General features: G+C 38.9%; 1 protein-coding gene across 4 annotated transcripts in view; it reads left to right on the forward strand.

The window, feature by feature from the left end:
- The window catches only part of DNAJC5B (DnaJ heat shock protein family (Hsp40) member C5 beta), a 119,577-nt gene that overhangs the window by 74,860 nt on the left and 21,665 nt on the right, over window positions 1-23,052 (forward strand). For all 4 annotated transcript variants that reach the window (XM_007487045.3, XM_007487047.3, XM_007487046.3 and 1 more), the window contains 2 exons: window positions 18,131-18,344; window positions 21,238-21,412. In XM_007487045.3, the coding sequence (XP_007487107.1) occupies window positions 18,131-18,344; window positions 21,238-21,412 (389 nt within the window). The remainder of the gene's footprint in view (window positions 1-18,130; window positions 18,345-21,237; window positions 21,413-23,052) is intronic.

A 23,052-nucleotide genomic window follows, 5' to 3' on the forward strand; every position in this document is an offset into this window, starting at 1 on the left:
TTTAGCTCCTAACATTCCAGTGTTGTATGAAGGAGAAAAGACATTAAAGGAAAAAAAAATGAGGAACTCAACTGAACTAGATCTAGTATATAAAAAAAGAAGTTTGTGCTGGAGATAATAAAGTTTTGAGGATTGCAAGGAAATGATTCTCAAGGAATCTGAAAGAATGGAAGATAGGAGGCCTAGGGGAAAAAAAAATTCAACCTCATTAGCTAAAAGAAGGGCAACCAAGAAAATATTACTACCAACCCATATACCAGCTTTTCTAACTTTACAACAATCTTACAGTATACACACATATTGAGGTCATCCTTGGTGAAGATAATCAAGGATTATAGTTGGGATTTTTTTCCAAGTGTCATTCCATAAAAAAAACTTTATCATTACAATCATGCGAATAAAAGTTTAAATACATGATTCTACTCAGGTTATTATCAACTATATAAAGGCATTTGATTAGAAAGAGAAAAATGCTGCCTTAAGGCTTGTCCTCCAATGAGGTGTTTCTCATACATACATTTATTCATTTATGATTCACTGAAATTTTCAACAACAGGGATAACTTTAATGATCCTCTGATTATACATACCAAGGTATGTAAAAGAAAAATAAATATTGCTGAAAAAAAATTTTCTGAATTCAGAACCGATATTTTATTATAGAAGCTATAAATCATAAAATCAAAGTCAGACACACCCAGTACTGTCTAAGACCCAGAAATGTGGAAATGACAAGTATTTATAGTCTATGCAAAAGAGTCAGATTGCATCAACTCCTTCCAGAAGGTGAGGTTGGTTAGCTATTTCTTTCTTTCATCTTCTAGTATGTCTCCTTCAAGAAGATCAGGTTTTTTTTTTCTTATCTTGAGGCCAATTATATCACCTCTGTTCCTTATATGGTAAACAGCCAAGCTGAAAGGTCATAAATTTCCAGCCCTAGGAGCAGATATCTAGACACATTCCAGAATGCTGAAGGCATGCATACAATTTACTTTGGTAAGAATATCTTGTTAAAGCCCTTTAAAGGGTTTTTCTTGTTATTTAACCTATAATATGATTATTGATTACTAATTTTCATAATTATTCAACCAGAAATTGGGATTATTCCTTATAATTTATCCCCCAAATACTGATTATCTAATGGAATTACTTGCAAAAGATATATAGCTCTGAGGCGGCATTAAACATTGAATATAAACTGAAATGACTTAATTAAATTATCTTTTACAGGCATAAAATAAAGATGTGTGCTCATGAAAGTGTTTTCCCCTATCCTGAGCGATGTTTAATGGGGAGTTCAAATAGTAGCGAGATTCTCTATGGATGGTGAGATAAGTTTCTCATTTTTTACAGATGACATGATTATATCAAAGTTTGAAATAGTACATAGCCTGCTAAGAGACTTTTATAATCACTCAAAGGAGTTTGGCCTATCTGTATTTGAAAAATCCATTGGTTGTAGAATGTCTGCTGTTCATTTGGATGAATAAACCATAGATTTGGGTTATCATCCTGGAAAGATACTGCAAATGGACAATGAACCAGGCCCAGAACTGAACAAGAGAATGGGCTAAACTATCTTTGAGATACCATGTAGATTTAAGATTTAATGACCTCAAAGTGATCTATAAATCAAAGGCCTGAGTTAAAAAAAATTTTTTTTAGTCATCATTTTTGAGCCAGGCCTGGAGGAAGGAGGCCTTGGATTCTAATCTGACCTCAGACACTTTTTAGCTGTGTGACCCAGGCAAGTCACTCAGTCCCCATTGCCAGCCCTTAACACTCTTCTACCTTGGAACCAAAACAGAAGGTGAGGGTTAAAAAAAAAATCAATATTCTTCAATTGATGTCGAATGGCTATTGTAATAGAGGTTTTCTCCATGGTAAATCTTGAGCCAAATGGCAGAGAAGAAAGAGACTTTTCAGCACCCTGGGGTACCACAGATAACTCTTGGTGAGAATAAAATGTGCCAGATCTAGCCCTGAGGGAGCAGAGCTGGAGTCAAGCCATACACACTGGGAATTCATGGAATACCAGTTTCTAAAAAACAGTGAAAGGGTACATGATGAGCATGAGTGAACTATAAAATATCATTGGCAAAAAAAATTGTTTAGAAGAACTGAAAAATTCCATCGGCAAGAAGATCTGGCTGGGCTCAAATCCAGCCGCAGATACTTGCTAGATGCGTGACCCTGGGAAAGTCATTTAACCCTGTTTGCCTCAGTTTCTTCATCTGTAAAATGAGCTAGAAAAGGAAATGGTAAACCACTCCAGTATTTTTGCCAAGAAAACTCCAAATGAGGTCACAAAGAGCCGGATATGACTAAAACGACTGAACAACAACAACAACAACAAAAGATCCCATGAGTGACGTCTAATCAGAAAAAGTGTTGGGCCAATCATGCATCATGATCAAGTATCAGCCCATGCGTTCCATGTAGTGTCAGGACACCCAGAAGAATGCCTTCAGCACATTGGGCAAACACTTTGTGGAAGATTCATAGAAGGGCATGCTCAAGACTCCCAAAGCATGAGATGGGGTAAATGGATTATAAGTTTCATCATTTGACAGTTACCTATATTAATGAGATCACGTCATCCAAGTATCAAAGTATAATTTAATATAATGACTTTTAAAAATATTTGTGATTACATTGGATACTTGTATTTATATAGCAGTTTACATTTTTAAACAGTGGCTGGTTTAGGAGGTTTATATATATATTCCTAAGGAAATAGAGGTGACTGGATGGCTAGGTCCTGGCTTCAAATTTGGATCCAGCCACTTCCTAGCTATAGAACCTTGAGCAATCACTTAACTCCCATTGCTTAACCCTTACTGTTCTTCTAACTTGAAATAAATACCTAGTATTGATTCTAAAACAAGGGGAGAGTTTTTAGAAAAGAAAATAGAGACGTTTATTTATTTAATCAATATGACAAAGAAAATTTCTTCTTAACTGCCACTAGGGGTCATTACTTGATACTAAATACAGCTAAGAAAATGCTTAATTCTTCAGAAGACAGATTTTTTTCTGTTGTATAAATCCGTCTGCCTGGACTCATGAATATGTGGATACCAAACACCTAGAGAAGATATATATTTTTTAACCTTTACTTTCCGTTTTAGAACCAATGCTAAGAATTGGTTCTAAAACAGATAAGCTAGAAGGGTTAGGCAGTTAAGGTTAAGTGACTTGTTTAGAGTCACCATGCTAGGAAGAATCTGAGGTCAAATTTGAACCCAAGACCTAGCCTGACTCCCAATCTACTAAGCCACATCGCTTTCCCTTAGAGGAGATATTAACCGTCACTGGTTATAATGCGGTTTAGGAATTCCACTTGAAAGTGTGATGAAATAAGTGAGCAAAACGGATGTTGGTTGTGTTTTCCATATGCTCCATAATGATCGATTTCTAGATTATGTGGCCAGCACTAACAGAAAAATGCGTGTTGGGTAATGATGGCACAATCAAGGTGTGGCTCTAATCAGATGTGAGAAACAGGCAGTCTGCTCGCCTGACACCTACTAGGAATTCTTCCCTCTTTAGCACTTCTCCCTGCTCAGTGCTCCAGATAGCCATAGAACTTAAGCTGATAGAATGCAAGCTCCATGCAAAGATCGTTTGGTCCTTGTATCCTCAGATCATTGCAAATAGATAGTTGTATAAAAGAGATTTCCCGAATTGGTTTGTATATCATGAGCCGGCTATCCCTCTGGTGCCCTAAGTGCTTCTATTCCTGGAAAAGTGGGCAGTGGAGAAAGGAACTAAAATAATGTGTGTACTCATTGGTGGGCAAATAACTGAGTGATAGATGAATGTAATGGAGTATTTATATTCAGTAAAGAATGAGGCCTGTGAAGGATACTAGAGAAAAAGTTGTATGGACTAATGCAGAATGAACTAGGTACAAAAAAGAGAACACTATATGTAATATTGATATCAATTGATTATCAATGTAGTTGATTGTTTCTGACTCCTCGTGACCTTATTTGGGGCTTTCTTGGCAAAGATGCTGGAGAGATTTGCCATTTCCTTCTCCATCTCATTTTATAGTTGAGGAAACTGAGGCAAACAAGGTTAAGCAACTTGGCCAAAGTCACATGATTAGTAAGTGTCCAAGGTTGCATTTGAACTCAGGCCTTCTTGACTCTGAGCCTCGTGCCCCATCTACGGTGCCCCTAGCTGCCCAGTGTAAATGTAAATTTCATTAAAATGAAGAACTGAAAAACCAGGGAAGGTCTCAGCAATCAGGCAATGAGACATGCCTCCTTCCCCATGCCATAGGACGGACAGAGAGACTGCAAGAATAACACATGATGCATAGTGTTGGATATGGTCACCTAGTCAAGTGAGAAGCAGTTTTCGATCAGTGCCCAAACAGAAACTATAGATAATTTCGTAGGAAGAGCCAAGCATTTGTTTCAGATTGAGCTAGGAGTTTGGTCTGAGCAGTGTTCCTTGTGACCAATTTTCCAAAGTTATATGATCCAAATTGTCTCCCTCCTTTCTCCCCCCGCCCCCACTCCCTAAGCTGGCAAGCAATTCAATCTGGGTTATACATGTATTATCACACAAAACATTTCCATATTGTTTATTTTGCAAGTGATTAATCTTATAAAACCAAAACCTCAAAACATATATCCAAATAAGTAATAAATCATATGCTTTCATCTGCATTCCCACTCCAACAATTCTTTCTCAGGAGCTGAATAGCATTCTTTTTCATAAGTCACTCAGAATTGTTCTGGATTATTGTATTGTTGAGAGTAGCTGAGTCTATCACATTTGATCATTCCCCAATATGGCTTTTACTGTTTGTCAGTGTTCTCCTGTTTCTATTTATTTCACTCTGTATCAGTTCACATAAGTCTTTCTAGTTTTCTGAAATCATCCCAATTCATTATTCCACCATCACTACCATATACACAATTTGTTCAGCCATTCCCCAATTGATGGATATTCCTTTAGTTTCCAATTCTTTGCCACCACAAAAAGAGCAGCCACAAATATTTTTGTACAAGCAAAGTATGCATTGTTTTATAGCCCTTTGGGGCATAATTCCAAGTTGCCCTCCAGAAGGGTTGAATTAATTCACAACTCACCAGCAATGCATTAGTGTCCCAATTTTGCCACATACCCTCCAACATTATCACTTTCCTTTACTGACATATTCGCCAATCTAATAGGTGTGAAGTGGTACCGTAGAAATGTTTTAATTTGCATTTCTCTAATCAAGAGATTTAGAACATTTTTTCATATATCATATACTCATTTTGACCTTAACTTGTTTAGTGATGGCAAACCTTTTAGAGCCAAAGTACCATGCCCCACCAGCCCAAGTGCTATGCTCCCCCACCACCAACTAATCCCAGATAGGAGAAGGAGGGGGCACTCCCATTGGGCTGCTGGGCAGAGAGGTGGGTGAAATGAAAAAATGTTCTCAGGTGCAAGGGGAGGGGAAGGAGAGCAGCTTGGCCCGAGTCCTTCTGGCTCTCTAGTAACAAAATCTGGTAAGTGATGGTGCACATGCCCACAGAGAGGGCTCTGAATGTCTTCTCTGGCATGAGTGCCATAGGTTTGCCACAGCAGGTTTAGGGTGTGAGATATTGATCTAAATACAATTTTTGCCATAGTATTTTCTAGTTTTCCTAGTAGTTTTTGTCAAGTAGTGAGTTTTTATCCCAAAAGCTGGGATCTTTGGGCTTATCAAACACTAGATAGCTAAGATCATTTACCCCTAATCTATTCCATTGATCCACCCTTCTATTTTTTAGCCAGTATCATATTGCTTTGATGATTATTGCTTTATAGTACAGTTTAAAATTTGGTACCATTAGGCCACAATTCTTTACTTTTTTTTCATTAGTTCCCTTGAAATTCTTGATCTTTTGTTCTTCCAGATGAATTTTGTTATTATTTTTCCAGTTCTATAAATTAGGGGTTTTGGGGAGTTTGATGGGTATGGCACTGAATAAGTAAATTAATTTAGGTAGGATTGTCATTTTTATTGTATTAGCTCAGCCTACCCATGAGTAATTAATGTTTTTCCAGTTGTTTAGATCTTACTTCGTGTGAAGTGTTTTGTAATTGTATTTACATAATTCTGCGTTTGTCTTGGCAAGTAGATTCCCAAGTATTTTATATTGTCTAGAGTGATTTTAAATGGAGTTTCTCTTTCTAACTCTTGCTGCTGGACTCTGTTGTAAATATATAGAAATGCTGATGATTTATGTGAATTTATTTTGTATCCTGCAACTTTACTAAAATTATTATTTCAACTAGTTTTTAGTTGATTTTCTAGCACAATATTAAATAATAGCATTGACAATGAGCATCCTTGCTTCATTTCTAATCTTATTGGGAAGGCTTCTAATTTATCACCATTGTAGATGATACTTGCTGATGGTTTTAAATAACTACTACTTATTATTTTAAGGAAAGACCCTTTTATTCCTATGCTTTCTAGTATTTTTATTTGGAAAGGATGTTGTATTTTGTCAAAGGCCTTTCTGCATCTATTGAAATAATCATGTGATGTTTATTAGCTTGATTATGGATATGGTCAATTATGCTGATAGTTTTTCTAATAGTAAACCAGCCTTGCATTCCTGGTATAAATCCCACCTGGTCATAGTGAATAATCCTTGCAATATATTGCTATAGTATCTTTGCTAGTATTTTATTTAAGATTTTTGTATCAATGTCCACTAATATTTGTGTCATTATAAGAATTTGGCGGGATTCCTTCTTTGCTTATTTTGTCAAATAGTTTGTATAGTATTTGGGATTAATTGTTCTTTAAACATTTGATAGAATTCACTTGGGAATCCAACAGGCCCTGGGAATTTTTTCTTGGGGAGTTCATTGATGGCTTGTTCAATTTCTTTTTCTGAGATGGGATTATTTAAGTATTCTATTTAGCCTTTTGTTAATTTAGGCAATTTATATTTTGGTGAATATCTATTTCACCTAGATTATGAAATTTATTTTCTTATAATTGGGCAAAATAGTTCACTAATGATTACTTTAATTTCCTCTTTATTGGAAGTGAAATTACCCTTTTCACTTTTGACAGTGGTAATTTGATTCTCTTCTTTCCTTTTTTAATCAAATTAACCAATGCTCTATTTTTTTTTAAATAGAACCAACCCTTACTCTTATTTATTAGTTCAATAGTTCTTTTATTTTCAATTTTATTAAATTTTCCTTTGTTTTTTAGTATTTCCAATTTAGTCTTTGATTGGGGATTTTTAATTCATTCTTTTTTCCAGTTTTTTTAGTTGCATGCCCAAATCATTGGTCTTCTTTTTCTCTAGTTTATTGATATAAACATTCAGGGATGTAAATTTTCCTTTGAGTACTGCTTTGGCTGTATCCCATAAATTTTATATGTTATCTTCTCATTGTCATTTTCTTTAATGAAATCAGTGATTATTTCTATAATTTGTTCTTTGACCCACCCATTTTTTAAACCCTTACCTTCCGTCTTAGAATCAATACTGGGTATTGGTTCTAAGGCAGAAGAGTAGTAATGGCTAGGCAATGGAGGTTAAATGACTTGCCCCCAGGGTCACACAGCTAGGAAGTATCTGAGGCAAGATTTGAACCCAGGACCTCCCATCTCTGGGCCTGACTCTCAATCCACTGAGCTACCTAGCTGCCACTAGACCCACCCATTTTGAAGAATTAGATTATTTAGTTTCCAGGTAATTTTTAATTTGCCTTTCTATGATCCTTTATTGCTTATAATTTTTATTGTATTATGATCTGAAAAAGTTGCATTTATTATTTCTGCTTTTCTGTTATTTGGTGGTGAAGTTTTTATGCCCTAGTATGGAGTTGACAAAGATGTGTCACATATGGGGGGCTAGCACTCAGGGAGATGCTCTGTTCCCCCTCTTCCCAGTTCCCAAGGACATTTTTTTCATGCCTTGCCCCTGTCCAGCTGCCCAAAGCAAGCACTTTCTCCTTCAGCTTTTCTCCAGTAATTTGGGGGCTCACAGACAGCTTGAATTTGTCCTCTGGGCACTTGAATTAGGAGAAGGTTCACCAATGCCCTAGGTCAGTTTTTGTATATGTACCATGTGCTGCTGAAAAAAATGCATATCCCTTTTTATCCCTATTCAAATTTTTTCCAGATGTGTACCAAGTCTAACTTTTCTAGAATTTCATTTACTTCTTTTACTTATTTATTTTTTGTTTAGACTTATGTAGTTCTGATAGGGAAATATTGAGGTCCCTCATTAGTATTGTTTGACAGTCTATTCAGTCCTTAAACTCCTTTAGTTTCTCCTTTAAAGATATGGATGCTATACTATACTACCTTTTATCAAGATATAATTACCTTCCTTATCTCATACTACCTTTTATCAAGATAGAATTACCTTCCTTATCTCATACTACTTTTTATCAAGATAGAATTACCTTCCTTATCTCTTTTTATCAAATCTATTTTTACTTTAGCTTTGTCTGAGATCATGATTACTACTCTTGCTTTTTTTTTTTTTATCTCAGTTGAAGCCCAATAGATTCTGCTTCAGCCCCTTGCCTTTACTCTGTGTCTACCTGCATCAAATGTGTTTCTTATAAACAACATATGATAGGATTCTGTTTTTTAATCCATTCTGCTATCCATTTCTGGGTGAGTTCATCCCATTTACATTCACAGTTATTACTACCATCTGAGTATTCCTCTCCATCTTGTTTTCTTCTTTTAGTCCTTCCCTTTCTTCTTTCACTCTATCCTTCCACACCAGTTTTTGTTTTTAATCACTTGGCCTGGAAGCTCTTGAATTTGGCTATAGCATTCCTTAGAACTGTCATTTGGAAATTCATCACATCAGGTGATCTGTGGATTCTTTAAATTTCTATTTTAATCTCTTGTTCTAGAATATCAGGGCAATTTTCTTTGATAATTTATTGTAATATGATATCTAGACTTTTTTTTAAAAATCACAACTTTCAGGTAGTCCAGTAATTCTTAAATTGTCTCCTGGATCTAATTTCTAGGTCAGTTTTTTCAATGAGGTATTTAATATTTTCTTCTATTTTTTTCATTCTTTTGATCTTGTTTTATTATTTCTTAATGTCTCATAGTCATTAGTTTCTGTTTGCCCAATTCTAATTTTTAAAAATGAATTTCTTCCATGATCTTTTCCATTAGTCCATTTATAGAATTCTTATCTTCATTGGATTTTTTTTTTGCCTTTTTCTATAGTTGATCCTTTTTACTTTTTAAGCTGTTATTTTCTTTTTGTATTACTTTCATTCCTTTTCCTCATCCCCCCCCCTTTTCTTATTTGGTTTTTGAATTCTTTTTTGAGTTTTTCTAGTTCTTGAGACCAATTGCCATTTTTCTTTGAAGTTTTGCATGTGGATACTTGGATCTCACCTTCCCCTACTGACTCACTCTGCCTTGCTGTTTGCCTCCATAGAAATTTTCTATGCTTAGTTGTTTCTCTTGCAGTTTGCTCATTTTCCCAGCCTTTTTCCCCCAAGGGCTGGAAGTTCTGAAAGCTGATGATTCTGTTTCCTCTACTTATGACTTACAGGGCTCAGCACTTTGAACTATTTTGCTTTGGGGCTAGGGCTTCACAGTAGCACAGGCTTGAAAGGGCCAAGCACTATGGACTTCTGCTCACTGCAGACTGGTGTCAGGGTTTGGGACTTCAAGGGGTGCATCTGAAGTGCTCTGTTAGTGAGGTAGGCATGGTCTCAGGATCCTGAAGTTGCCCCATCCCCAGGCTCAGAACCTGGTGCAGTAGGTGAAGGTATGGTGCACAGTATTGCTTCAGGTTCTTTATCCCATGAAAATGGACACTCTCTCTCTCTCTCTCTCTCTCTCTCTCTCTCTCTCTCTACCTTTTTTTTTATTTGAACATTTTTATTTAATTAATTAATTTAGAATATTTTCTCATAGGTACATGATTCATGTTCTTTCCCTCCCCTCCCCTCAACCCCCTCCTATAGCCAACAAGCAAATCCTTGTTTTACATGTTTACAAACAATAGGTTTTACATGTGTCATTGATCAAGACCTGTTTTCATATTATTACTATTTGCATTGAAGTAATGGCTTAGAGTCTATATCCCTAATCATATCCCCCATCAACTCATGAGATCAGGCAGTTGTTCTTCTTCTGTTTCTACTTCCACAGTTCTTTCTATGGATGTGAATAGTGTTCTTTCTCATAAGTCCCTCAGAATTGTCCTGGATGATTGCATTGCTGCTAGTAGAGAAGTCCATTACATTTGATTGTGCCACAGTGTATCAGTCTCTGTGCACAATGTTCTCCTGGTTCTGCTCCTTTCGCTCTGCATCAATTCCTGGAGGTTGTTCCAGTTCACATGGAATTCCTCCACTTCATTATTCCTTTGAGCACAATAGTATTCCATCACCAACATATACCACAATTTGTTCAGCCATTCCCCAATTGAAGAGCATCCCCTCATTTTCCATTTTTTTTTTGCTACCACAAAGAGCGCAGCTATGAATATTCTTGTACAAGTCTTTTTCCTTATTATCTCTTTGGGGTAGAAACCCAGCAGTGGTATGTCTGCCTACCTTTCAAGTTGTGTTCAATGGGAGAGCCCCCTCACTCTGTCTTACTGTTGGTTTTTTACTCCTGTCATTTTAAAGTGCTTTTTAAAGGTTGGTTTGGAAGGATTTTCAGAGCAATTTCAGCTTTGGCTACTACTAAGCTACTATCTTGGCTCTGCCCCATCCCTAGAAGATCATTTTAATTGACCGATTGTGTGTGATCAGAAGCACAGAGAGCTGTCCCCATGTGGTGGTCTCTGCTCATACCCTTTTCCACACTGTATACTGTAGAATCAAATGGAAGATGAATTGATATTATTCACAGTTTGATAAAGATATAATGCAAGATTTGTATTCTAAATAGGACTCTAGAAGTAGTTATGGAACACATAAAAGAAGGAATTGGGTAGGGAGCCTTCTGTTATTTTATGATTCCAGTGTGTCCTCCTCTTTCTCCAAATGGGGGCAATATCTCAGTGTGCTTATAGCCTAGAGATTCACTCCTGAGCCCAAAGAGGTTAGTATAAATGAAATCCCAGAAAACTCTACTATTAGGAATTAACCATGAGGTTCCTTTGCTCAATGTGCAGAGCATTGAGTAGTCTTTCCCTGGTTTTTAATGACAATGAGTGGTGAGCTTCCTTTCTTAGCCTTCCAATCCATTTCTGACACCAATTACTGTAAACTACCTACTCAAGTGGGACATGAGAGTAAACCAAAGTACCCAAGGCAGATGCTTTAAAGAAAACAAAATATATTCTGTTGAAGGGAAGAAGACAAGACATAGCTATGCTGGGACTAGATTCAACTTAAGCCCAGGGCAACAAGGTAAAGCCTTGAAACATCTAGTTGTTGTTCTTTTAAACCCTCATCTTCTGTCTTGGAATCAGTATTGTGTATTGTTTCCAAGGCAGAAGAGTGGTAAGGATTAAGTGACTTGCCTAGGGTCACACAGCTAGGAAGTGTCTGAGGCCAGATTTGAACCCGGAACCTCCCATCTCTAGACCTGGTTCTTAATCCACCAAGCCTCCCAGCTGCCCCTGATACATATAGCTGCACAAAACAAAGGAAGAATGGTAAAGTTTGCTTATTGATAAGACAGAGATGTTCAGTATCAAAGAATATGGTTCCTACAAGTACCAGTTTGAGTTTGTTCCCCCCAGGGACCATTCAGGCTGGTTGGTTTGAGTTGGTTCAGTGGTTTTTTCAGTAAAAGACTGGCAGCAGCAGATCTCACCCTAAGTGTCTGCATGTGTAGCCAAGCTCACAGCTCATTCTGACTGGGAGAGGCAACCTTAGCTGCGAGGTGTGGGCCTAGAGAACATGGCCACTCAGGAAAAGAAGAGACATCAGCTAGGGTTTAATTTGGGGGTCCTGATGGTGCAAATCCTACTGTAGGCATGTACTCTAGCTGGTCATCCCACATGTTAGTAATAAGATCCTGAAGATTCCTTCCAGCACTAATGATCTGCAGAGAGACTGCACTATAGAGATGATGCCTCTCTTTATGGGTAGCCTGCACCAAGGGACAGCTAAGTGGTCTGGTGGACAGAGCACTGGGCTGAGAGGCAGGAAGACCTGAGTTCAAATCCAAACTCAGTCATGTCCTAATCAGGTGACCCTGGACAAATCACTTAACCCTGTTCATCTCAGTCTCCTCGTCTATAAGACAAGCTATAAAATGAAAAGAAAATGACAAACCACTCCAGTATCTTTATCAAGAAAACCCCAAATAGGATCACAAAAAGTCAGACACAAATGAATAGCAGATGATAGAGGAAGTTTCCTCATCTAGGAGTTCCTTTTAACAGTGAAGTCAAAAGTCCAGTCTCAATCCCCCATGGAGAGCATCTACTCATTCCTTTCCTGCTTCTCCCTAGAACTAAAGAGGGCACAGCAAGGGGGCATTGTGCCTGAGCTCACAGTCAGGTTTTCTCCACATAGTCCTTCAAGGAAAGCTGAAGGGGGACCTTCCTGAGACCATAGCTGCTAACTTTCAGTAGAAGAGAAGCTTTTAAGACAAATCAGAGTTTTAGCAAAATAACAGGCTTTTAGAAGCAACAGAAGTGGGGGGGGCAGTCTTGGAACCAGAGGAGCAGGAGTGAGGTCTTGTTTGGGGGAAAGGATGTTTCCCATGAGCCTCACAGAGTATCAGGCGTGGAAAGCAAACAGAAATGTTGTCTCTGTCAGTCTTGTTTCAGAGGAGGCCTAGGATGGGAAGCAGCACAGTTCAGAGGGGATGGAGACAGTCATTCAGAATTTAGAGTAGAGCAGGGTAAGAAAATGTGAGAGCATTTAACGTTTGTCCACAGCAGAAAAACAGAGTCACAAATGTGGCCTCAGTACAGCATGGAGCTCCATGACACCTCCAGATTTTGGAAGGAGAAATACAAGGAAAAACTTATAGCAGCTGCAGACAAGATGCCAGCTTTAGCCAGACCACATCACGCAGTCGCTGATGCATTAACACTTAAAGTCCCAAAGTAAAAGGTTTCCTTATGTCTCGCATTTCTCTCTTGCTGACTTCACATGGGGAACCTCTCTATTGGAAAAAGGATCTGTGGGACTCAATGAAATTTTGCCAATTTGGAATTTGATTTAAGGCATTTTCTTCTCCTTAGATACCCTTAACTTATTTTCCATCTTCACAGATTGGCTATGAGACCTGGGCCACTATCACTGCCCCACAAGTGCCTCTAAGTCTTTGAGTTACATATTGTTTAAGTGAATTGAGTGCTGGTCTTGGAGTCATGGAGCCTTACGTTCAAATCCAACCTCAGACCCTTTCTAGCTGTGTGACAACTTAATGGTCTCTTTCTCCCCATCTGTAAAATGATCTGGAGAAGGAATGGCAAACCACTCCAGTATCTCTGCCAAGAGAACCCCAAAAGGGGTCGCATAGTTAGATGTGACTGAAATGACTGAATCAACAACAAATTGGTAAAGGGAGTTTCCACACTGGGAACCCACTACCCATCACACATATACTTTGAAGAAATTGCAGACCTGACTTTTTTTAAAAAGTGTGGAGATCTTTAGGGAGGTTTTGTTAGCCTAATTTCCTGTGGAGGTCCATAGCTAGGGTGTCTGCCAGCAATTCTCAGAGTGCTGCTAGCCCCAGGAATCAGATTAATTCAAGACCAGTTCCTCCACTCCTTTGTCTTCAACTCTGCATTTAGAAGAACACAAGAAACATTAGTTTCTCTGCATTTTGAACTGACAGAGATCCAAACAATGTTTAAAAAGTGAAGGAATGCTGGTGCTCTGTTAGACTTTGGAAATGCATGTCAGCCTACAGCTGAGCAATAAGGAAAGCTATACATCTGCATCAAGGAGCGTGATAGGGATTTATATTCTTTTAAGGACTAAGCACTATGCCTTGAATTTGCCTTTCTCGACCTACAGTGCCCTGAAACCAACCAGAAGAAAATATTGCCATTAATATACCAAACAAGTGGCCAGGTCAGGTAAGAAGAGAGCAGCTAAATATCCTGATGTTTTTTAAAATTTATTTATTGCATATATTTAATTTGTTATATATATTTATTTAAAATATTTGTCCATGATTACATGATTCATGTTCTTTCCCTCCCCTCTTCCCCCCCCGCCCCAGAGCTGACAAGCAATTCCACTGGTAAAAACATGTATCAATGTTCAAAACCTAATTCCATGTTATTCATATTTTCAGTAGCATGATCTTTTAACATCAAAATCCCAATCATATCCCCATTGAACTATGTGAACGATCATATATTTTTCTTCTGCATTTCTGCTCCCACAGTTCTTTCTCTGGATGTGGATAACATTATTTCCCATAAATTCTTCTGGATTATCCTGGGTCATTGCATTGCTGCTAGTAGAGAAGCCCATTATATTCGATTGTGCCACAGTGTATCAGTCTCTGTGTACAATGTTCTTCTGGTTCTGTTTCTTTCGCTCTGCATCAATTCCTGGAGGTCTTTCCAAATATCCTGATGTTTTGAAGAAAATACTTGAAGGTGGAAACACTCATCAAAAATTTAAAAATGTTTTTGAAACAGGCTTAATTTGGGAAACTATACCTTCCAGAATTTACATTCCTAAGAAAGAAAAAAAAAGCCTCAATCTGGATTTAAAGTGTCTAAAGATTTTTTTTGAAATCTGTCTAATTTGTCTAATATTTTTATGGAAAGGCAAGGTAGAAGAGGATTTTAAATTAAAACCAATGTTTGCCTGCTTTGAAATGCTTACTCTTTGAAAGACCATGACATCAATCCCTTCCAGTTCCTTGGTGGAAAAATAAGGAATCATAGGTGACTGACTAATACTGATTTTGAAGAATGGTTCTCTTTATTTTAGCCCATCTGTTGAAAAAATATAGCAGTGACAACAATATTGCATTTATAGCATTACTGATTTTAGATAATGCCTCAGGTTATCCAATTATATTTGGTTCATTGTGTGAGAATGTGAGATGCAAATTTGCTAAGATGTGGATAAAGTTATATGTACCTACCAGTATATGTATGAAGATTGAAAAGGAAGACAATCAGACACTTCCTAGCTGTGTGACCCTGGGCAAGTCACTTAGCCTCCGTTGCCTAGCCCTTACTGATCTTCTGCCTTGGAACCAATACACAGTACCGATTCTAAGATGGAAAGAAAGGTTTTTTAAAAAGACAGTTTGATTTATGCTGCTAAACACTTTTAAACAACAAAAGCATGTTTTCTTCTTATTGTCAGTATAGGTTTTTCTTTAAGTAAAATGTTCAGCCATTTAAAAATTATGTTTAAAAAATACTTTGTAGTAAATGAATCAGAAATGTATTTTTTAATCTTTTGGAGTTGTGCTATTAATGAAAAAACTTAAAACTTATTGAATAGTTTTTTCATTGTAAATTTCCTTTGGGTTGACACCAATTGCCATCTAAGGATCAAATGAGTGAATACATGTAAAGCACCTTTTAAATTACATTTTGAACATAATATAATTTGAATAATACATAATAATATAATATAATATATAACATAAATGTAAACATCACAGTAGTCCAATAGGATTCATTATTAGTGCTAATCAAGACATAGATGATTATTATAAGAGAGATTCTTATTTAGGTACGAGATGAACTAGATAGTTTTTGAAGTCCCTTCCAATTCTGCAATTCTGAATGCAATTTAATAGTCTGCAAGTGTATGATTAGCTACTAATAGTGCATGGGTGATTGCTTGGTCACAAGGAGCAGCAATGTATTCAAGACTTTTTATGTTGTATCCTTATTTTATTTTAATAACAAATTTCCACATAAGTTTTCCAAAGTTATAGAATTCATGTTGTCTCTCCCTTCTTCCCTCCCTGCTCCTGGAGTTGACAAACAATTCAATCTGGGTTAATGTATTCAAGATTAAAAGGCAAAATATATTAATTATATTTTCTCTCTCAGAAACATACTTTATTTCCATGTCTTTTATGGACATATTTCTCCTGCATTATTTTAGGTTATAATTATCTATATCTATGTCACATCCCCATAGTAGACTAGCTTCAGGAAGGTAGGGACTTTTGTCTTTTCTAAACTTTGTATCTCCCCCTGCTCCTATCATATGCTATGCTCATAGTAGATGCTTAATGTTTGCTGAATTGAATGAAGTTGAATTGGAATAGCTAAGGACACAGAGATAATTGGATTCAATATCTGTTTTTCAAAGAATTATAATCAATTCAAATGCAGCAAAATCACTGCAAAATTCAACAAACTCAATTTCAACAGGAATTGATTGAGTGGCTTGCCATGGGCACAACGGCAATGCTCTCGAGTCGAAAGGTAAAAGGAAGCCCCATTGCTCACTCCAGCTGTTTGCCAGTTGGAAAGCATTTTTCATCATGAGTAAACTAGGGGATAGTTTTATAGTGTTGCCAAAATGATGCATTTTACATAATGGGCCTCTCGACCAGCTCCTTTCCTTTTGTGTTGTGCATTTCCAAATAAATATGCTTCCTTTATGGATATTTATAAATTTGGGGGGTGGGGGGGAAATCACAGGATTTTGAGTGGCTTGTATACCAGAAACTAATATCAGAAATCATGCTGCTGGGAAAGGAAAAGGAGAGAGAAAGTGTTTGAGTTCATAGGAGGACAAAATCTGGAGGTCAGCTAATCTGGAATAATTTACGGGCTGAAAGAGGGTGGAGGGTGAGGCACTAGCCTAGGGATGGGCAGCAGGGATGATGGCTCTGCTGAGCCTAGATTTAGACATCTTCTTTGGGGTTGTGATACCTAAAAAGAAGAAACTGCCCAAACTACCTCCTATGTGAGGCTATGACATCTAGAATCTGATTGGGCAGATCTATATTTTTCCCCCAAATGAATTATTGGTTGAGGCAACTGGTTGCATGACACTGTGGGGACACCCCCTCATTGGAGGTAATGTCCTCTCACATAAACCTGGTCCTGTCTGCACCAATGAATAGCAGAGTGGTGTTTTGGGAACCTGTTGCTCAGTCTTTTAGAAAATGCATTCATGAAGGTGGGGCACATGTGGAGATATCTGGAGAAGTGTGCTCCCTTGAATCAGGGGACCCTGGGCATCCTAAGGCTTGGATGGGGATGGGGTTGTAGTCTGAGAGCCATAAGGCCTGGGTGCTATCACTGCCTCCTTTGAGCATCCATAAAGTCCGACACCTCTCCTAACTAAGCGCCTAGGCAGTGGAGAGAGTGGGCCTCCCACATTAACTGTGGGACTCTGGGGAAGTCACTCATCTCTGTTGGCCTCAATTTCCTGACTGTAAAATGGGGGTGATAACTGCACTACCTCACAGGGTTTGCTTGTTAGGATCAGATGAGATCTCCTGCCTGACACATAGTAGGCCCTTAATAAAGGTTTGTTTCTTCTCCCTTATCTGTAATATAGAGAATGATGAATAGAGAACTGGAAGGAACCTTAGAGGCCAAAGACATGAAGACTCAGAAGAAGTTAAGTGACTGGCCCACAAGCAACTGAGGGGGAATTTGAAGTTCTTTGGGTCTAGAGGCAATGTTTTGTCCACTTTGCCATGCTGCCTCCCCACAGTCTCTCTGTCAGAAATGAGGGAATGACTTCTGCCTCAGAGAGTTATTAGATGATAAGTCAAATTCTCCTTCCCTTTAAAAGTTTGGTAAAGTGGATAAAGCAATAGGATTGGGAATCAGCAAGCCCTAAGTTCAAATCCTGCCATCCTGGGCAAAACTATATAACAGAATAGAAAGAATGCTGATAGGATCTGAGTTCAAATTATAGTTATCTGGGGCCTCAGGCAAATTCACTTCACCTCTTTGGGCCTTGGGTTTCCTTCTCTATAAAATGAGAATAATAATAGCACCTTCTATAAAGCATTGTTGTGAGGATCAAATGAGACAATATAATATGAAAAAAATTTGTAAAACTTAAAAGCGCTATGTCAATTTTAGCTACTAGTACTAAACCACTGTGACCATACAATTTACCACCCCATGCTTGTCCACAGACCTGGAGAATGTACAAAGCAATGTTTAGTCTATACAGATCACTTATGACATGCCGCTAGTCAAGCAGAACCTTTCCTTCTTTCTTTTTCATTTTTTAAAAAGAAAATTGGCTCTGAAACACCATCCAGACAAGAATCCAGATAACCCTGAGGCTGCCGAGAAGTTTAAAGAGATCAACAATGCTCACACTATATTGACAGATTCGACAAAGAGAAATATTTATGATAAGTATGGGTCACTGGGACTCTATGTGGCAGAACAGTTTGGAGAGGAAAATGTTAACACCTACTTCATGCTGTCCAGCTGGTGGGCAAAGGTGAGACTACTTCTTTCCTTTAAAGACTTTTCCTTGAAAATCTTGGATTTGTGTCATTTTGAAAATTCTCAAACCTTTGTATTTAACTCACAAGTATTCGTAGGCATCACTTTCCCAGAAAGGTGCTATTTGAGGAATTTTCCTTTCTGCTTTAATTGATCAGACAATTAAAATACACAGCATGCATGTCTTGTAACACTTCAAGATATTAATTATATTTGAAGTTGGAGCTTCGGGTTAATTCAGCCTCCCTTTTCCCCTCCAGTAATGACTAAATAAAAAATGAGTCATTTCTTAGAGCCCCCCCAAAATAATTCCATTTGTGTGATGACTGCTTAATAAATTATTTTAGAACAAATTTAGCTGTGTACTTTGCTATATATAGCACAGTCTACAGAAACAACAATAATCTAGGAGACGGTATGTGGTAATTGTGTCATATACACTCACCTTGAGCCCTCTCTAAGGGAGGGAGTGAAAGGTGAGAATTGAGAAGTAGAAGAAGGCCAGGTGAAGGGGAGAGGGGAGAAAGAGAGAAAGAGACACACACAGAGAGGGACATGTTGAGACAGAGACGGAGAAGCAGATGAGGGAATTGGGTGGGGGGGAGACAGAGAGAGACAGACAGAGACAGAGACTGAGTGAACTAAAATGGCAGATGAATAGTGGCAGGGAATCTGCATTTTAGGAACTCTATGACATAGAATCCACTTAGAATCCACTTGGATACCCAACCACCAGGTTTGGTTTCCAAAATATTCCCAATATAAACACAAGCTCATGTGATGGTGGTGACTTTAGGTTGCCATATAGCCATGTACATACATGGTTCTCTACAAAGGTAAAGCCTAAAGTCATGATACCTATATTTACATATAGACTAAACTACTATCAGTCAAGTCCTTGATGGCTCTTATGCACACAAGGATCAAACTTAATTGATCACCAACAAATTTTGCCTGCTGAATGCCATTCTCATTCCTTCTTTCATCCACAAACCTTATGAAATTAGAAAAAGCAAATGAATGAAGGCTAATGCAAATCAACTCTAGGAGTCCGCACGTTGGGAACGAATGGCCACATGAGGTCCTTGAAGCTGGGGCCTGTAGCATTTTTGTCTGTGTCCTTTGAATATTGAGCCCAGGGCCTGGCACACAGCGAGGGCTTCAGAAATCCCCACTGATTCCAGTGGAGACGTGGCCCTGGAAGGAGTCATCACCTTGTCACTGCAGTCCCCAGAGAGGCAGTGAGCACAGGGGAAAGAGCAGAGTCAGGAGAGACTGGCCTCTACCAGACATAGTTCAAAATGGAATTATTTTAAATGGGTCTTTTGATTTCCTCTGAGATTACATCATTTTCAGGAGGACTAATTGCCAACTGTTTCTCTTGCTCTCTGGGCTCAGAGGGGAGAACAATTCAATTACTTTGGGAAAACATTTATTAGTGCCCACTCTGGGCAGAGCACAAGGCATTGGGAAACACTGATGCCAATGAATGAGTGTGCAGTAATGCAGGATGTGCTCAGAACAAAGAAGGTGTTCACAGCAAGCATTTATGTTTTCAAGGAAATCTGAGATTACTTTTAGCTGGAGAGGGGAGGGTTTAAGATCCAGAAAGACTTCTTGTGGGAAGTGGAGCCTGAGCTGAGCCTGAGAAAGATTTTTAACAGATGGAGATGAGGGAGAAAATCTGTGAGGGAAACTCTAGAGGAACAGATATACACATATGTGTCTGCATGTGAACACAGATTTGTTTGCCAGGGCATCTCTCTGAGAAGTTACCTCTGTTCAGAGGCACTTGAATGCTGATTGTCATGTTATGTGATGGGAAATACATGTTTCCAGAGGACTCTGATATTTATGGTTTCTTTTTCTGGGTGGAAGAGGCAGAGTTGGGGCAGAAAGGGAGGGAGGGGGTCTGGGACAGCCAATTTATGATAGCTGGGTTGTGACTCTGTAGATCTCTGAAACTTTCCCCCACTCTAAGGGATTCTGGCCTCAGCATCTATGCTGAACTTGGAATCCTGAGCCTTGAGTTTAAAATCTGGCTCTTTTGCTTACTACCTGTGAGCCTTTGGGTGAGTCACTTAGAACATCTCTGGACCTCAGTTTCCTCATCTGTAAAATGGAGGTTCAGGATTTGATGGCCTCTGAGGCCCCTTCTTTGTGAGATCTATGATTTCTACTTTGTAGCTATGGGACCCTGGCTGAGTCATTTAACCTTAGCCTCAGTTTCCTTGTCTGTAAAATGGAGGAGAAAATCATAGTATCTACTTCAGTGGGTTATAAGGATAAAGGAAATAAAAACTGGCAAACCTTACAGTACTCTAGAGCACGTCCCAAGTTTTTGGGATGCTGTGTGACTGCTAGCCACAATGATCCTCATAATTTCCAGGACTTGGGCCGACTTCTTCATAGCCCAAATTATATGGTATTCTGGAATGTGGCATAGTAGTAAAGAATACTGAACTTGGAATCACAGGGTCCAGGTTCAAAAATCTGAGTCCACAGCTGGCTTACTACTTGTGTGCCTTTGGGCAGCTCTTCTTGCTAGGTGGTGCAACTGATGGCGCGCATGGCCTGGAGTTAGGAAGGCCTGAAGTCAAATTTGGTCTCAGATGCTTACTGGCTGGGGCAAGTCATATAACCTCCTCTTGGCTCAGTTTCCTCCTCTGTAGAATAGGGATGTTAACAGCACCTACCCCTTAGACTTTTTGTCAAGATAAACAAGAAAGTATGTGTGAAGCCCCTCAGCACAATGGCGGGCCTTTCTCTGCATCTGGCATTCCTGAGATGACCTCCAAGCTCCCTTCCAGCCCTGGCCCTGTGACCCAGGACCCTGGGACTCCTGTGACCTCTTCCAAATTTCCCTTCTTTTTCTTTGTCTCCTCCAGACACTGTTTGTGCTCTTTGGCATCCTAACGGGCTGCTACTTTTGCTGCTGCCTCTGCTGTTGTTGTAACTGCTGCTGTGGACGCTGTCGGCCCAAGTCTCCACGGGGAACTGAAGCAGAATTCTACGTGTCCCCAGAGGACCTGGAGGAGCAGATCAGGCATGACATGGAAAAAGGTATGGGAAGATGGGCCTCCACAGAGGCAGTGCCCATTTGGGCTAGGGCTGGCCAAGGCCCTGGCCATGAAAGGTAGGAAGTACTGCTGAATGTCTGTGGCCCTCCCTGGGTCTCTGCCACCAAACTAGCTGAACACCCATGGAACCCCAGGCTTGACACCCCCTTTTAGGTAACTGGCAGGGACTCAGCTCCCAGCTCACAAGAGGAACCCCCCCTCCCTCAGGGGGAGGGGATAGTTCAGTCAGTCAATAAACATTTATTAAGGATCTCCTATGTGCCAGGCACTGGGGACTAAGTGTTGGGGGCACAAAAAGAGGCAAAAGGCAGCCCCTGCCTGCAAGGAACTTACAGTCTAATGGGGGAAAAGAGGCAAACAAACACGGGCAAACAAGTTATGTGCAGGACAAATCCAAAATAAGTAAGAGAGGGAAGGCAATATTTAATAGTTATATGCCATGAGCATAACACAGATAAGTACAAAACCACATGGGTTGTTCATATGGCAAATGTGAACATCAGTGAGTGCTCTGGGTTCAGAACATGCCTGACATGAAAGGTAAAATGTAGTGTGAAAGGACACTGGATTTGTAGTCAGAGACCTGGGTTCACATCCTGGTTTGCCATTTATTATGTAAGTCACCTTGGATAAGTCATTTAACTTCTCTGATTAGAGGTAAGGCATTTAATTTCTCTAGGCCTCATTTATAAAATGAGAATTGTAAACACCAAAACTGTAAGAATAATTTTAGTGTTTTGACTTAAATTCTAAATAAGTGGTTACCATGAGAAATTCCCAAATATGAAAAATACCCATCAGCTGGGATTTATGGAGATTTTAATTAATAAAGAAAGAAGGAATTAAAGGAAGGAGAGAGAGAGAGAGAGAGAGGGAGAGAGAGAGAGAGAGAGAGAGAGAGAGAGAGAGAGAGAGAGAGAAAGAGAGAGAGAGAGAGAGAGAGAAAATTAATTTAAACTGCTCTGGCTCAGGCTGAGCCAAGCAGTAGAAAAAGGCCTAGGCCATTTTGGCCTAGGCCTGAGCCTAAGGGGGAGCGAGTCAGTCTTATTACTTACCACAAGACCATCTCCAAGCAACCTCCAGTCCTCCACTGAATCTCCTGAACTCCAATTCAGAATCTCCCTCCACTCTGAACTGCTCCTCAAACTGAATTCAATTGTCTCCTGACTTTTTACCCCTTCCTTTTAAAGAGAATTTTCTCTTATGTCACCTCCCCTAATTTTTCACATCTACCAATCACAGTAGACACTTTTTTCCAGGACTGCCCATTCTTAGTTTTCACCTTCTTTGGTTTTCACCTTCCCTGGTTAGATTAAATCTTCTGAGTATTTCATACCTCTTTGTTAAGCTTGCCTTTTGTAAGTTACTTGACCTTTTTAGGTACTAATTTAACCTTTACAGGTACTTAACATCTTTTTGTATTAGTTCTAAAAATAGACCTAGCTTAAGGTTCTAGCTTTACTATAAGGTATGAGTTAGGGACTTTCATTGTTCAATCAGGAATCCTACTAGGAGCATGGAACATCAGGACATTACTTGACAGAGAGAATACCCCAAGACCTGAGAGAAGAACAGCTCTAATCGGTAAAGAACTGACGCAATATAACATCGACATCGCAGACT

Source organism: Monodelphis domestica, chromosome 3 (genome assembly GCF_027887165.1).
Source record: "Monodelphis domestica isolate mMonDom1 chromosome 3, mMonDom1.pri, whole genome shotgun sequence".
Classification (NCBI taxonomy): domain Eukaryota; kingdom Metazoa; phylum Chordata; class Mammalia; order Didelphimorphia; family Didelphidae; genus Monodelphis; species Monodelphis domestica.